Raw genomic sequence first — 17249 nt, forward strand, 5'->3', positions numbered from 1 at the left:
GGGTTCTACTCTCTGATACAGCCAAAGATTGACTGTCGTTGACAATGTCAAAGATACTGCTAAAATCATAGCTAATAATATAAATAAACGTTCATAAAAAATGTATTGGGTTATTACAGCTTATAAACGCTCTTGACAGCGAACCAATCAGAGGAATTATAGAATTTGATCCCGCCCCTTTTTGTACTTGACATCCGGATTTTCCGCCCTACTACTTCCTCTTTCCCAGTTCGCAGTCAGCGAGAGACACCATGAAGGCGTCTGGCACAGTATGTAAAATTGTTTATTAAACCTTTTTAAATCACAGAAAGTCAGTTATATAGACAGATTTGAGCACATATAACTTCAATCGTTTGATTTATGTAGTCACATGATGCTAAATCAATATAAATAGTTCGATTTTTCCGCATTTATAAAACTGAAGCCTCCGCGGCTGTAACATGGCGTCCACGTTTGAGATTTTGGACCATGTGGGCCCATAGAGAAACAATGCAGCTGACTAGGAAAATATGCGGCAACGGTGAACGAAACAAATATGCCCGTCTATGTATTTAGCCACCTTTCTCCAAACAATTTTTATTCTGTACACTTCTTCCCAAAGTGTGTTAAAATGTCCGCGAAGTGCTAGCTAACATGTATCTAGTAGCCTAGATTGTTAACTTTAGTAAGCTAGTTGCCACATACCTGACCAGGCGTAGGCCACGTTGCTAGCCGGCTAACTTGGCCAATTAGCGAGTACAAATACACATCTCATAGCTAACTTAATTATCCTCTCCAGAAACATGTTGTTAATCCCGAAACAAGTAATTAGTTGTGTTAACTGAAAGTAGTTAGCTATAACTAGCTAGTGTCATTCAGAGCTGTAAAATATCTAAGTTAGCAGGCTAAGATTGTCTGGCTACCAAGCTAAAAGCATTGCGCCTGGTACATGAAGCAAACGTAATGTTGACATCATGCAGTTGACTGTAGGAAATGTCATGCATTGTATTAATATAATTTAGTCCTTTCCCCCCCCCTATTTATGTATTGCAATGCACCCTAACCCAAAGGCCATATCAAATAAATGGTATGATCTTGTCAGGTGTGCTAAAATCAACATGATGTACCTTGTCGCCTTTCTCTGATGCTGATGTGCGGTTGAAAGTGAATCCAAGGTTCAACATTTTAATACATATTTGTCTTATCCAGTATCCATCATAGTCTTAATTAAGTTAGCGACTGGTATATAACTGGTATATATGGACAGCTTGTATTGTCCCTATGGACATTGTATTGCACGTTACTCACATTTCTTCGTCTCCTGCTCCATCCACGCAGCTTAGGGAGTACAAAGTCGTTGGGCGCCTCTTGCCCTCGGTTAAGAACCCCACCCCTCCTCTTTACCGCATGAGGATCTTCGCTCCTAACCATGTGGTGGCCAAGTCTCGCTTCTGGTACTTTGTCTCCCAGCTGAGGAAGATGAAGAAGGCCAACGGAGAGACAGTCTACTGTGGTCTGGTAGGTAGCACAGGGGACAGGGTGGGCTCATGGGTGGGATGGGGTGGTACTTTGTCTCCCAGCTGAGGAAGATGATGAAGGCCAACGGAGAGACAGTCTACTGTGGTCTGGTAGGTAGCACAGGGGACAGGGTGGGCTCATGGGTGGGATGGGGGGAGACAAATCAACTGCCAAGATTCACCAGTATTGAATGCATATGTTCTTTAATGTGTTTTCTATTTACTGAGATTTCATTATGTGCAAATAGACTATTATATTATGGAAATGGATGGCGTCAGTGGTCTGGCTGGAAGTTAGTGTTACACACACAACCTTAAAGACATTTAAAGACAATGCCCTTTAAAGAGAGATTACAGGGGGAAGGAAACTGTTGATGAGCTTGACCGGTATTAGATTTGTATGTAAAATCAATCGCTGCATCGTTTGTCTGGTGGTACTCTCTCGTTGTACCTGTAGAAATGGAAATGAGATGTTTTCAGGGTAAACATGAGTCAATTATATCCCTGTACACCAGTGTTGTCACGATAATACCAGAATTTAGACTTAGACTTCCTGTTTTAGTGTCAGGATACTCCAATATCATCATGATGCTTGATTTAAAAACGATGCCACCACAAATAAATGGCGCTTTAGCCAAAGAATGGAGGAACTCAGTTACAGCTCTGTTCTGTTGTTAGGTATCTTGATTTTTTTTTTTTTTTTTTACTTTAACCTTTAACTAGGCAAGTCAGTTAAGAAAATAAATGATTATTTACCATGCCGGCCTACACCAGCCAAACCCGGAGGATGCAGGACCAATTGTGTTATGGGTGACGCACAATCAATCATACATTTAATTCGATTGTTATTTTGTAGATTAGTAAAAACACAATGTTAATAATTTACTTGAAAGGTACATTTCTAGGTAAACTAATTAAATCAAGCTGAAGACTAGGTCTATTCACAGTACAGGTGAATGCGTGCGACACTAATGTACACCCATCTTTCATCCCTCTGTCGATTGGGTGTCAGTCAGGAAGTTGTCTTCTGTAAGGTTGAACCTGTCTGTCGATTGGGTGTCAGTCAGGAAGTGGTCTCATTCTGTAAGGTTGAACCTGTCTGTCGATTGGGTGTCAGTCAGGAAGTTGTCTCGTTCTGTAAGGTTGAACCTGTCTGTCAGTCAGGAAGTTGTCTCGTTCTGTAAGGTTGAACCTGTCTGTCAGTCAGGAAGTTGTCTCGTTCTGTGAGGTTGAACCTGTCTCTCAGTCAGGAAGTTGTCTCGTCCTGTAAGGTTGAACCTGTCTGTCGATTGGGTGTCAGTCAGGAAGTTGTCTCGTTCTGTAAGGTTGAACCTTGTCTAATTGACTCTTATTTCCCCCCACCTCTGTCTCAGGTGCACGAGAAGACTCCCCTGAAGGTGAAGAACTTTGGCATCTGGTTGCGTTACGACTCCCGTAGCGGAACCCACAACATGTACAGAGAATACAGAGACCTGACCACCTCTGCAGCCGTCACCCAGTGCTGTAAGTATGTCCCGGTGTGGCCCCATGTCCTGCAGTCTAGTACACTGGACTGTCACCCAGTGCTGTAAGTATGTCCCGGTGTGGACCCATGTTCTGCAGTCTGTCTGACAGTCTGTAGTACACTGGACTGTCACCCAGTGCTGTAAGTATGTCCCAGTGTGGACCCATGTCCTGCAGTCTAGTACACTGGACTGTCACCCAGTGCTGTAAGTATGTCCCAGTGTGGCCCCATGTCCTGCAGTCTAGTACACTGGACTGTCACCCAGTGCTGTAAGTATGTCCCAGTGTGGCCCCATGTCCTGCAGTCTAGTACACTGGACCGTCACCCAGTGCTGTAAGTTTGCCCCTATGTGGCCCCGGTCTATCTGATCGTCTGGAGTGCACTGGATTTAACCCATTGATGCATTGGACAGCCATGTTTTAAGATCTGTGATCATTATTAAATGGTTCCTTATGATGTTTAGTAAAACAGCTTGTATCAGCTGTAGATCCGTCCCAGGAGAATAGAGTGTGAATTTAGAGTTACCGATGTCTCTGTGTTAGGTTTGGGAACTATCCAGATGTACATACCGTTTCTGTACCGTACTGGGTCTATACGGTATTATCGGAAGTGTACCTAAGTTACACTACCCACCCCCCAATTAAAATGTAAAAAATCTGCGACACAGAAGACAATTTAGGCAACCGGGAACTTGGTCCAGGGGGACATTGAGTATTTCTGCTGTAACCAAGAAACTTGATGTTGCCATCTAACACTTAGCTAGCAAGTTAGCAAACCAGCTACCATTTACTCGGTACATCTTAGTTAGCCAGTTAGCAAACCAGCTGCCATTTACTCGGTACATCTTAGCTAGCAAGTTAGCAAACCAGCTACCATTTACTCGGTACATCTTAGTTAGCAAACCAGCTACCATTTACTCAGTACATCTTAGCTAGCAAGTTAGCAAACCAGCTGCCATTTACTCAGTACATCTTAGTTAGCTAGTTAGCAAACCAGCTGCCATTTACTCAGTACATCTTAGTTAGCAAACCAGGGTAAAAATACTAACTTGGCCAGTCTTCCAGGAGGGCAATACTCACTAGCTGTGTTTTTGTTATTCTAATGTTTTGTCTGTGTGTTCTCCAGATCGTGATATGGGCGCTCGCCATCGTGCCCGTGCTCACTCCATCCACATCATGAAGGTGCAGGAGATCGCTGCCAATAAATGCCGCAGACCTGCCATCAAGCAGTTCCACGTAAGTCGACACACATCGTATATCATTCACCCTGGGTCGGACTGTTCTCTCTGCTACCGCACGGCAAACGGTACCGGGGCGCCATGTCCAGGTCCAAAAGGCTCCTTAACAGCTTCTTACCCCCCCAAGACTGCTGAACAGTCAAATGTCCACCCGGACTATTTACATTGACCTCTGCTGCTGTTACTCTGTTTATTATCTATGCATAGTCACTTTACCCCTACCTACATGTACATATTACCTCGACTAACCTGTACCCCCTCACATTGACTCTGTACCGGTACCCCCTGTGTATAGCTTCGGTATTGTTATTGTTACTTGTTTTTTTATTTTTTAACTTTAGTTTATTTATTAAGTATTTGTTGGTAAGCATTTCACTGTTGTGTTCGGCACATGTGACAAATACAATTTGATTTAAATCCCCGCGCCGGCTAGGTGAAAAATCTGCCGTTGTGCCCTTGAACAAGGCACTTAACCCCAAATGCTCCTATAAGTTGCTCCTCGTGTGAGTGACGCTCCTTTTCGTTTAAGTGTTCTACTCCGGCTCACCTGATCAGGTGTGCGTTTCTTCTGCCTGTCAGATGAAATGATAGCATGTCTTTGCCTAAAACATCTCGTCTTGTCCTCTCCTCAGGACTCCAAGATCAAGTTCCCCCTGCCCCACAGGGTCCTGCGTCGTCAACACAAGCCCCGCTTCACCACCAAGAGACCAAACACCTTCTTCTAAAGGAAATAACCTCTGTTTTCACTTTGTGCGGGACAATAAAAATTCTCATTGTAGAAAAGAAGCCATTTTGTTCTGAGTTAATTTTTATAACACATTTTTTGGCTAAGATTTTGTGATACTTCTGACATGCAAGTTTCGATAAAACTAATTTATCTGAGCTGCGAATTGGATTGCGTAATGCTTTGCAGGAGGGGGGGGGGGGATTGTTGTCGGTGGATATTATGTGAACAGTTATTAGCTAACATTCAGATATGTGAAGAGAGAGAATTTGGGACCATTGCCACAGATTTGCTACAAAACAGCCCCTAATTATGGCTTTATAATGACCGTTAAGAGATTATGCGTTGCATATGACTGCTGATCAATATATGAAAGATAAACGTTAATAAAAAAAATTACATGTTTGAGCTCATCTGCACCATCTGTAGGTTGTTAAATGCATTGGCCTGGAAGAGGCCATTTTTACCCCACTTTTTCCATTAGAAACTCACATTTTAAGAGTTCTTGCGTTTTGTTTTAAAATGACAAGTAGTTTCACACCACTAATACTTGTAAAGAAATCATACCCATGCCATTAGTCATGATTTGCTGTATATTTAAATGGTTTATATTTTAAATGTATTTCGTGATTGTGGCACACTCACCTTCCACATTTTCATTTCCTATAAATTGGCGCCATCTTGTGGCTCGAGCTTGTAGTCTGAGAGGGTCTGATGTGGACTGTTCAGTGTGATGTCAAGGTTATGGTCAGGGTCTGATGTGGACTGTTCTGCTGTGATGTCGACGCTATGGTCCAGGGTCTGGTGTGACTGTTCTGCTGTGGTGTCGACACTATGGTCAGGGTCTGAGGTGGACTGTTCTGCTGTGATGTCAAGAATATGGTCAGGGTCTGGTGTGGACTGTTCTGCTGTGGTGTCGACACTATGGTCAGGGTCTGGTGTGGACTGTTCTGCTGTGATGTCAAGCTATGGTAGGTCTGGTGTGGACTGTTCTGCTGTGGTGTCGACGCTATGGTCAGGGTCTGATGTGGACCGTTCTGCTGTGGTGTCGACGCTATGGTCAGGGTCTGATGTGGACTGTTCTGCTGTGGTGTCGACACTATGGTCAGGGTCTGATGTGGACTGTTCTGCTGTGGTGTCGACGCTATGGTCAGGGTCTGATGTGGACTGTTCTGCTGTGGTGTCGACGCTATGGTCAGGGTCTGATGTGGACTGTTCTGCTGTGGTGTCGACGCTATGGTCAGGGTCTGATGTGGACTGTTCTGCTGTGGTGTCGACACTATGGTCAGGGTCGATGTAGGACTGTTCTGCTGTGGTGTCGACGCTATGGTCAGGGTCTGATGTGGACTGTTCTGCTGTGGTGTCGACGCTATGGTCAGGGTCTGATGTGGACTGTTCTGCTGTGGTGTCGACACTATGGTCAGGGTCTGAGGTGGACTGTTCTGCTGTGATGTCGACGCTATGGTCAGGGTCTGGCGTGGACTGTTCTGCTGTGATGTCGACGCTATGGTCAGGGTCTGAGGTGGACTGTTCTGCTGTGATGTCGACGCTATGGTCAGGGTCTGGGGTGTGACGTGTCTAGCTGTTTGAACTAGAAGTTGCCCTCGTCCCTCCTGCTGATTGGTTCACCTTTGCACGTTTTGTTGTCTGAGTGGGGAAATGCTGTCAGTGTAAAGAACTCGACGGATTTTGAAAGATGAGACGTTGAGGATTAGAATAAACATGTCATATATACAAGCCAAACACAAGTCCAAATGTGCATTTCACATTTCCATTAAATTCATGTAATATATAGTGTAATATACAGTGTAATATACAGTGTAATATATAGTGTAATATATAGTGTAATATATAGTGTAATATACAGTGTCATATATAGTGTAATATACAGTGTAATATATAGTGTAATATATATAGTGTAATATACAGTGTAATATTACAGTGTATATAGTGTAATATACAGGTAATAGTTAAATAAGTGTAATATACAGTGTAATATACAGTGTAATATATAGTGTAATATACAGTGTAATATACAGTGTAATATACAGTGTAATATATAGTGTAATATACAGTGTAATATATAGTGTAATATATAGTGTAATATACAGTGTAATATACAGTGTAATATATAGTGTAATATACAGTGTAATATATAGTGTAATATACAGTGTAATATAATGTAATATACAGTGTAATATAAAGTGTAATATATAGTGTAATATACAGTGTAATATACAGTGTAATATACAGTGTAATATATAGTGTAATATACAGTGTAATTTACAGTGTAATATATAGTGTAATATACAGTGTAATATATAGTGTAATATACAGTGTAATATATAGTGTAATATACAGTGTAATATATAGTGTAATATATAATGTAATATACAGTGTCAACGTTTATCACTATGTTTGAATACAGTTACATTCTATGTGCACCAAAATTACGGGACAGACTGATTACTGTCCAGCACCTCCTCCAGGGACAGACTGATTACTGTCCAGCACCTCCTCTAGGGACAGACAGATTACTGTCCAGCACCTCCTCTAGGGACAGACAGATTACTGTTCAGCACCTCCTCTAGGGACAGACTGATTACTGTCCAACACCTCCTCCAGGGACAGACTGATTACTGTCCAACACCTCCTCTAGGGACAGACTGATTACTGTCCAACACCTCCTCCAGGGACAGACTGATTACTGTCCAGCACCTCCTCTAGGGACAGACTGATTACTGTCCAACACCTCCTCTAGGGACAGACTGATTACTGTCCAGCACCTCCTCTAGGGACAGACTGATTACTGTCCAGCACCTCCTCTAGGGACAGACTGATTACTGTCCAGCACCTCCTCCAGGGACAGACTGATTACTGTCCATCACATCTTCTAGGGACAGACTGATTACTGTCCAGCACCTCCTCTAGGGACAGACTGATTACTGTCCAGCACCTCCTCTAGGGACAGACTGATTACTGTCCAGCACCTCCTCGGGACAGACTGATTACTGTCCAGCACCTCCTCTAGGGACAGACTGATTACTGTCCAGCACCTCCTTAGGACAGACTGATTACTGTCCAGCACCTCCTCTAGGGACAGACTGATTACTGTCCAGCACCTCCTCTAGGGACAGACAGATTACTGTCCACCACCTCCTCTAGGGACAGACTGATTACTGTCCACCACCTCCTCTAGGGACAGACTGATTACTGTTCAGCACCTCCTCCAGGGACAGACTGATGTCCACCACCTCCTCTAGGGACAGACTGATGTCCACCACCTCCTCTAGGGACAGACTGATTACTGTCCAGCACCTCCTCCAGGGACAGACTGATTACTGTCCAGCACCTCCTCTAGGGACAGACTGATTACTGTCCAACACCTCCTCTAGGGACAGACTGATTACTGTCCAGCACCTCCTCTAGGGACAGACTGATTACTGTCCAGCACTCCTCTAGGACAGACTGATTACTGTCCAGACCTCCTCCAGGGACAGACTGATTACTGTCCATCACATCTTCTAGGGACAGACTGATTACTGTCCAGCACATCTTCTAGGGACAGACTGATTACTGTCCAGCACCTCCTCTAGGGACAGACTGATTACTGTCCAGCACCTCCTCTAGGGACAGACTGATACTGTCAGACCTCCTCTAGGGACAGACTGATTACTGTCCAGCACCTCCTCTAGGGACAGACTGATTACTGTCCACCTCCTCCTCTAGGGACAGACTGATTACTGTCCAGCACCTCCTCTAGGGACAGACTGATTACTGTCCAGCACCTCCTCTAGGGACAGACAGATTACTGTCCACCACCTTCCAGGACAGACTGATTACTGTCCACCACCTCCTCTAGGGACAGACTGATTACTGTTCAGCACCTCCTCCAGGGACAGACTGATGTCCACCACCTCCTCTAGGGACAGACTGATGTCCACCACCTCCTCTAGGGACAGACTGATTACTGTCCAGCACCTCCTCCAGGGACAGACTGATTACTGTCCAACACCTCCTCCAGGGACAGACTGATTACTTTCCAACACCTCCTCTAGGGACAGACTGATTACTGTCCAACACCTCCTCCAGGGACAGACAGACTGATTACTGTCCAGCACCTCCTCCAGGGACAGACTGATTACTGTCCAGCACCTCCTCTAGCGACAGACTGATTACTGTCCAGCACCTCCTCTAGGGACAGGCTGATTACTGTCCAACACCTCCTCTAGGGACAGACTGATTACTGTCCAACACCTCCTCTAGGGACAGACTGAGTACTGTCCAGCACCTCCTCTAGGGACAGACTGAGTACTGTCCAGCACCTCCTCTAGGGACAGACTGATTACTGTCCAACACCTCCTCCAGGGACAGACTGATTACTGTCCAGCACCTCCTCTAGGGACAGACAGATTAATGTCCAGCACCTCCTCTAGGGACAGACTGATTAATGTCCAGCACCTCCTCTAGGGACAGACTGAGTACTGTCCAGCACCTCCTCTAGGGACAGACTGATTACTGTCCAGCACCTCCTCTAGGGACAGACTGATTACTGTCCAGCACCTCCTCTAGGGACAGACTGATTACTGTCCAGCACCTCCTCTAGGGACAGACTGATTACTGTCCAGCACCTCCTCTAGGGACAGACTGATTACTGTCCAGCACCTCCTCTAGGGACAGACAGATTAATGTCCAGCACCTCCTCCAGGGACAGACTGATTAATGTCCAGCACCTCCTCTAGGGACATACTGATTACTGTCCAGCACCTCCTCTAGGGACAGACTGATGTCCACCACCTCCTTCTGGGACAGACTGATTACTGTCCAGCACCTCCTCTAGGGACATACTGATTACTGTCCAGCACCTCCTCTAGGGACAGACTGATGTCCACCACCTCCTTCTGGGACAGACTGATTACTGTCCAGCACCTCCTCTAGGGACAGACTGATTACTGTCCAGCACCTCCTCTAGCGACAGACTGATTACTGTCCAGCACCTCCTCCAGGGACAGACTGATGTCCACCACCTCCTCCGGGGACAGACTGATGTCCACCACCTCCTCTAGGGACAGACTGATGTCCACCACCTCCTCTAGGGACAGACTGATGTCCACCACCGCCTCCGGGGACAGACTGATGTCCACCACCTCCTCCGGGGACAGACTGATGTCCAGCACCTCCTCTAGGGACAGACTAATGTCCATCACCTCCTCCAGGGACAGACTGATGTCCACCACCTCCTCCGGGGACAGACTGATGTCCACCACCTCCTCCTGGGACAGACTGATGTCCACCACCTCCTCCGGGGACAGACTGATGTCCACCACCTCCTCCTGGGACAGACTGATGTCCACCACCTCCTCTAGGGACAGACTGATTACTGTCCAGCACCTCCTCTAGGGACAGACTGATGTCCACCACCTCCTCTAGGGACAGACTGATGTCCACCACCTCCTCTAGGGACAGACTGATGTCCACCACCTCCTCCGGGGACAGACTGATGTCCACCACCTCTCCGGGGACAGACTGATGTCCAGCACCTCCTCTAGGGACAGACTAATGTCCATCACCTCCTCCAGGGACAGACTGATGTCCACCACCTCCTCCGGGGACAGACTGATGTCCACCACCTCCTCCTGGGACAGACTGATGTCCACCACCTCCTCCTGGGACAGACTGATTACTGTCCAGCACCTCCTCTAGGGACAGACTGATTACTGTCCAGCACCTCCTCTAGGGACAGACTGATTACTGTCCAGCACCTCCTCTAGGGACAGACTGATGTCCACCACCTCCTCCTGGGACAGACTGATGTCCACCACCTCCTCCAGGGACAGACTGATTACTGTCCAGCACCTCCTCTAGGGACAGACTGATGTCCACCACCTCCTCCTGGGACAGACTGATGTCCACCACCTCCTCTAGGGACAGACTGATGTCCACCACCTCCTCTAGGGACAGACTGATGTCCACCACCTCCTCTAGGGACAGACTGATGTCCACCACCTCCTCCTGGGACAGACTGATGTCCACCACCTCCTCTAGGGACATACTGATTACTGTCCAGCACCTCCTCTAGGGACAGACTGATGTCCACCACCTCCTTCTGGGACAGACTGATTACTGTCCAGCACCTCCTCTAGGGACAGACTGATTACTGTCCAGCACCTCCTCTAGCGACAGACTGATTACTGTCCAGCACCTCCTCCAGGGACAGACTGAGGTCCACCCACCTCCTCCGGGGACAGACTGATGTCCACACCTCCTCTAGGGACAGATGATGTCCACCACCTCCTCCGGGGACAGACTGATGTCACCACCTCCTCTAGGGACAGAATGATGTACACACCTCCTCTGGGGACAGACTGATGTCCACACCTCCAGGGACAGACTGATGTCCACCACCTCCTCCAGGGACAGACTGATGTCCACCACCTCCTCCGGGGACAGACTGATGTCCACCACCTCCTCCGGGGACAGACTGATGTCCACCACCTCCTCCTGGGACAGACTGATGTCCACCACCTCCTCCTGGGACAGACTGATGTCCACCACCTCCTCCTGGGACAGACTGATGTCCACCACCTCCTCTGGGGACAGACTGATGTCCACCACCTCCTCCAGGGACAGACTGATGTCCACCACCTCATTCGCTGGTCAATAGTAGAGCACTATATAGGGAATAGGATTCTTCTCCCGCAGAGTGGTCAATGTTGCAGGGATTTCTGGGTACCAGACAGCAGACAGACAGCAGTGTCTTGACTTGGTTCCTGTAAAAACTATTAAAGTACAGCAGCAATGATCACGATGGCCTCATACAGAGAGCACGACCCCATCGACCCAGTCAGAACCCGCCAGGCCTTATATGACCCAGTCAGAACCCACCAGGCCTCCCTCCTCTCATGGCATGCCTAAGTAAATGGCCTCCCTTGGCTTTGACTATTGACAGAGATGTCATCCGTGGAGTCCATATGCTGGCAAGCTGTCTATGAGTTAAGACAACCCCTGTCTCTCTGTCTATGAGGTAAGACAACCCCTGTCTCTCTATCTATGAGGTAAGACAACCCCTGTCTCTCTGTCTATGAGTTAAGACAACCCCTGTCTCTCTGTCTATGAGGTAAGACAACCCCTGTCTCTCTGTCTATGAGGTAAGACAACCCCTGTCTCTCTGTTATGAGTTAAGACAACCCCTGTCTCTCTATCTATGAGTTAAGAAACCCCTGTCTCTCTGTCTATGAGTTAAGACAACCTGTCTCTCTGTCTATGAGTTAAGAAAACCCCTGTCTCTCTGTCTCTGAGTTAAGACAACCCCTGTCTCTCTGTCTATGAGTTAAGACAACCCCTGTCTCTCTGTCTATGAGTTAAGACAACCCCTGTCTCTCTGTCTATGAGTTAAGACAACCCCTGTCTCTCTGTCTATGAGTTAAGACAACCCCTGTCTCTGTCTATGAGTTAAGACAACCCCTGTCTCTCTGTCTATGAGTTAAGACAACCCCTGTCTCTGAGTTAAGACAACCCCTGTCTCTCTGTCTGTGAGTTAAGACAACCCCTGTCTATGAGTTAAGACAACCCCTGTCTATGAGTTAAGACAACCCCTGTCTCTCTGTCTATGAGGTAAGACAACCCCTGTCTCTCTATCTATGAGGTAAGACAACCCCTGTCTCTCTGTCTATGAGTTAAGACAACCCCTGTCTCTCTGTCTATGATGTAAGACAACCCCTGTCTCTCTGTCTATGAGGTAAGACAACCCCTGTCTCTCTGTCTATGAGTTAAGACAACCCCTGTCTCTCTATCTATGAGTTAAGACAACCCCTGTCTCTCTGTCTATGAGTTAAGACAACCCCTGTCTCTCTGTCTCTGAGTTAAGACAACCCCTGTCTCTCTGTCTATGAGTTAAGACAACCCCTGTCTCTCTGTCTCTGAGTTAAGACAACCCCTGTCTCTCTGTCTATGAGTTTAAGACAACCCCTGTCTCTCTGTCTCTGAGTTAAGACAACCCTGTCTCTCTGTCTATGAGTTAAGACAACCCCTGTTCTCTGTCTCTGAGTTAAGACAACCCCTGTCTCTCTGTCTATGAGTTAAGACAACCCTGTCTCTCTGTCTATGAGTTAAGACAACCCCTGTCTCTCTGTCTATGAGTTAAGACAACCCCTGTCTCTCTGTCTATGAGTTAAGACAACCCCTGTCTCTCTGTCTATGAGTTAAGACAACCCCTGTCTCTCTGTCTATGAGTTAAGACAACCCCTGTCTCTCTGTCTATGAGTTAAGACAACCCCTGTCTCTGTCTATGAGTTAAGACAAGCCCTGTCTCTGTCTAGAGTTAAGACAACCCTGTCTCTCTTGTTATGAGGTAAGACAACCCCTGTTATGAGTTAAGAAAACCCCTGTCTATGAGTTAAGACAACCCCTGTCTATCTGTCTGTGAGTTAAACAACCCCTGTCTCTCTGTTGAGTTAAGACAACCCTGTCTCTCTGTCTATGAGTTAAGACAACCCTGTCTCTCTGTCTATGAGTTAAGACAACCCCTGTCTCTCTGTCTATGAGTTAAGACAACCCTGTCTCTCTGTCTATGAGTAAGAAAACCCCTGTCTCTCGTCTATGAGTTAAGACAACCCCTGTCTATGAGTTAAGACAACCCCTGTCTCTCTGTCTGTGAGTTAAGACAACCCATGTCTATGAGTTAAGACAACCCCTGTCTCTCTGTCTATGAGTTAAGACAACCCCTGTCTCTCTGTCTATGAGTTAAGACAACCCCTGTCTCTCTATCTATGAGCCAAGACAACCCCTGTCTCTCTGTCTATGAGTTAAGACAACCCCTGTCTCTCTATCTATGAGTTAAGACAACCCCTGTCTCTCTGTCTATGAGCCAAGACAACCCCTGTCTCTCTGTCTATGAGCCAAGACAACCCCTGTCTCTCTATTTTTAAGGTACAGAAGACAGGCCTGAGGCTGAAGCCCATGTCGATAAATTAGACCTCTTCATTTCTTTGGTACCAATGTTATATTTTTAAAGGAGAGCCGAGGTACACAGCAGCCCCAAATACAGCAGCTATATGTTCTCCTCTCTCTCGTTCTCTATTCTTCTGTAACTCACTCCAGGGGCGGGTCAGCACTACGTGGCGCCCCTCTCCTCACAGTGAAGCTAAAGTGTCAACAAATTGCCACTTCTCATCATAAATTCGATTTGAAATTCAATTACAAATGATTAACGTTTCCAAAAAAAGAGGAATGTGGCGAGGAGGAGAGCTCGGCTTCCAGCAGGACCATTAAAATAATTCACACCGCTGGGTTTTGCAACATGACAAGTTTGGTTTGGCCATAGGCTGAGGGGCTGCGAGACCTTTAGCAGGAGTAGAGACACACACAGAGACTCTCTCTCTCTCTCTCTCTCTCTCTCTCTCTCTCTCTCTTCTCTTTCTCTCTCTCTCTCTCTCTCTCCTCTCTCTCCTCCTCTCTCTCTCTCTCTTCTCTCTTCTCTCTCTCTCTCTCTCTCTCTCTCTCTCTCTCTCTCTCCTCTCTCACACACACACCACACACACACACACACACACACACACACACACACACACACACACGTAGGGCCGTGTTGATGTTATGATTCAAACACTGTGGGGACGGCTGGGCAGAGACGGGAGGATAACTGCAAGACAGCTCTCTAAACTGGTACATCCAACCAACCAAAACAACCCTGGTATAAATTCCATAACCAACCAAAACAACCCTGGTATAAATTCCATAACCAACCAAAACAACCCTAGTATAAATTCCATAACCAACCAAAACAACCCTGGTATAAAATCCATAACCAACCAAAACAACCCGGGTATGAATTCAATAACCAACCAAAACAACCCTGGTATAAAATCCATAACCAACCAAAACAACCCGGGTATGAATTCAATAACCAACCAAAACAACCCTAGTATAAATTCCATAACCAACCAAAACAACCCTGGTATAAAATCCATAACCAACCAAAACAACCCTGGTATGAATTCAATAACCAACCAAAACAACCCTAGTATAAAATCCATAACCAACCAAAACAACCCGGGTATAAATTCAATAACCAACCAAAACAACCCTGGTATAAATTCAATAACCAACCAAAACAACCCTGGTATAAATTCAATAACCAACCAAAACAACCCTAGTATAAAATCCATAACCAACCAAAACAACCCGGGTATAAATTCAATAACCAACCAAAACAACCCTGGTATAAATTCAATAACCAACCAAAACAACCCTGGTATAAATTCAATAACCAACCAAAACAACCCTAGTATAAAATCCATAACCAACCAAAACAACCCGGGTATAAATTCCATAACCAACCAAAACAACCCGGGTATAAATTCCATAACCAACCAAAACAACCCTAGTATAAAATCCATAACCAACCAAAACAACCCTGGGACACTTCACTGGAGATGGAAACCTGAGAGAGAGAGAACTCCTAGAGGCCAGCGATGGAAACCTGAGAGAGAGAGAGAACTCCTAGAGGCCAGCGATGGTAACCTGAGAGATAGAGAGAGAACTCCTAGAGGCCAGCGATGGTAACCTGAGAGATAGAGAGAGAACTCCTAGAGACCAGCGATGGAAACCTGAGAGAGAGAACTCCTAGAGACCAGCGATGGTAACCTGAGAGAGAGAGAGAGAACTCCTAGAGGCCAGCGATGGAAACCTGAGAGAGAGAGAGAGAACTCCTAGAGACCAGCGATGGTAACCTGAGAGATAGAGAGAGAACTCCTAGAGGCCAGCGATGGTAACCTGAGAGATAGAGAGAGAACTCCTAGAGACCAGCGATGGAAACCTGAGAGAGAGAACTCCTAGAGACCAGCGATGGTAACCTGAGAGAGAGAGAGAACTCCTAGAGGCCAGCGATGGAAACCTGAGAGAGAGAACTCCTAGAGACCAGCGATGGTAACTGAGAGAGAAGAGAACTCCTGAGACCAGCGATGGAAACTGAGAGAGAGAACTCCTAGAGACCAGCGATGGAAACCTGAGAGGAGAGAACTCCTAGAGGCCAGCGATGGAAACAGAGAGAGAGAGAGAGAACTCCTAGAGACCAGCGATGGTAACCTGAGAGAGAGAACTCCTAGAGACCAGCGATGGAAACCTGAGAGAGAGAGAACTCCTAGAGGCCAGCGATGGAAACCTGAGAGAGAGAACTCCTAGAGACCAGCGATGGTAACCTGAGAGAGAGAGAACTCCTCGAGACCAGCGATGGAAACCTGAGAGAGAGAACTCCTAGAGACCAGCGATGGAAACCTGAGAGAGAGAGAGAGAGAGAACTCCTAGAGGCCAGCGATGGTAACCTGAGAGAGAGAACTCCTAGAGACCAGCGATGGTAACCTGAGAGAGAGAGAACTCCTAGAGGCCAGCGATGGAAACCTGAGAGAGAGAACTCCTAGAGACCAGCGATGGTAACCTGAGAGAGAGAGAGAGAACTCCTAGAGGCCAGCGATGGAAACTTGAGAGAGAGAACTCCTAGAGACCAGCGATGGTAACCTGAGAGAGAGAGAGAGAACTCCTAGAGGCCAGCGATGGAAACCTGAGAGAGAGAGAGAGAACTCCTAGAGACCAGCGATGGTAACCTGAGAGATAGAGAGAGAACTCCTAGAGGCCAGCATGGAACCTGAGAGAAGAGAGAGAACTCCTAGAGACCAGCGATGGAAACCTGAGAGAGAGAACTCCTAGAGACCAGCAATGGTAACCTGAGAGAGAGAGAGAACTCCTAGAGGCCAGCGATGGAAACCTGAGAGAGAGAGAACTCCTAGAGAACAGCGATGGTAACCTGAGAGAGAGAGAACTCCTCGAGACCAGCGATGGAAACCTGAGAGAGAGAACTCCTAGAGACCAGCGATGGTAACCTGAGAGAGAGAGAACTCCTCGAGACCAGCGATGGAAACCTGAGAGAAGGGAACTCCTAGAGACCAGCGATGGAAACCTGAGAGAGAGAGAACTCCTAGAGGCCAGCGATGGAAACCTGAGAGAGAGAGAGAGAACTCCTAGAGACCAGCGATGGTAACCTGAGAGAGAGAACTCCTAGAGACCAGCGATGGTAACCTGAGAGAGAGAACTCCTAGAGACCAGCGATGGAAACCTGAGAGAGAGAGAACTCCTAGAGGCCAGCGATGGAAACCTGAGAGAGAGAACTCCTAGAGACCAGCGATGGTAACCTGAGAGAGAGAGAACTCCTCGAGACCAGCGATGGAAACCTGAGAGAGAGAGAGAGAACTCCTAGAGGCCAGCGATGGAAACCTGAGAGAGAGAGAGAGAACT

General features: G+C 46.8%; 1 protein-coding gene and 1 non-coding gene across 3 annotated transcripts; both read left to right on the forward strand.

Annotated features, from left to right (window-relative positions):
• Positions 1-200: 200 nt before the first annotated feature.
• LOC120050159 (60S ribosomal protein L18a) lies at positions 201-5027 on the forward strand. Of its 2 annotated transcripts, XM_038996832.1 has the most exons (6): positions 201-269; positions 1318-1467; positions 1578-1607; positions 2870-2999; positions 4126-4235; positions 4870-5027. In XM_038996832.1, the coding sequence occupies exons 1-6, from the start codon at positions 252-254 to the stop codon at positions 4960-4962; spliced, it is 531 nt and encodes a 176-aa protein (XP_038852760.1). In that variant the 5' UTR covers positions 201-251; the 3' UTR covers positions 4963-5027. The 2 variants fall into 2 exon arrangements, with proteins under 2 accessions (XP_038852760.1, XP_038852759.1); XM_038996831.1 differs by lacking the exon at positions 1578-1607 and having other exon boundaries at positions 1318-1497.
• LOC120050170 lies at positions 1031-1165 on the forward strand. Its single transcript, XR_005477173.1, has one exon. It is a non-coding gene; the product is annotated as a small nucleolar RNA SNORA68 (small nucleolar RNA).
• Positions 5028-17249: the final 12222 nt, after the last annotated feature.

This window comes from Salvelinus namaycush, chromosome 6 (assembly GCF_016432855.1).
Source record: "Salvelinus namaycush isolate Seneca chromosome 6, SaNama_1.0, whole genome shotgun sequence".
NCBI lineage: Eukaryota > Metazoa > Chordata > Actinopteri > Salmoniformes > Salmonidae > Salvelinus > Salvelinus namaycush.

Coding starts and splice junctions, on each gene's coding strand:
- LOC120050159 (XM_038996831.1), top strand. Junction 3,000..4,125: donor TGCAGCCGTCACCCAGTGCT/GTAAGTATGTCC, acceptor TGTGTTCTCCAG/ATCGTGATATGGGCGCTCGC. Junction 4,236..4,869: donor CTGCCATCAAGCAGTTCCAC/GTAAGTCGACAC, acceptor TCCTCTCCTCAG/GACTCCAAGATCAAGTTCCC.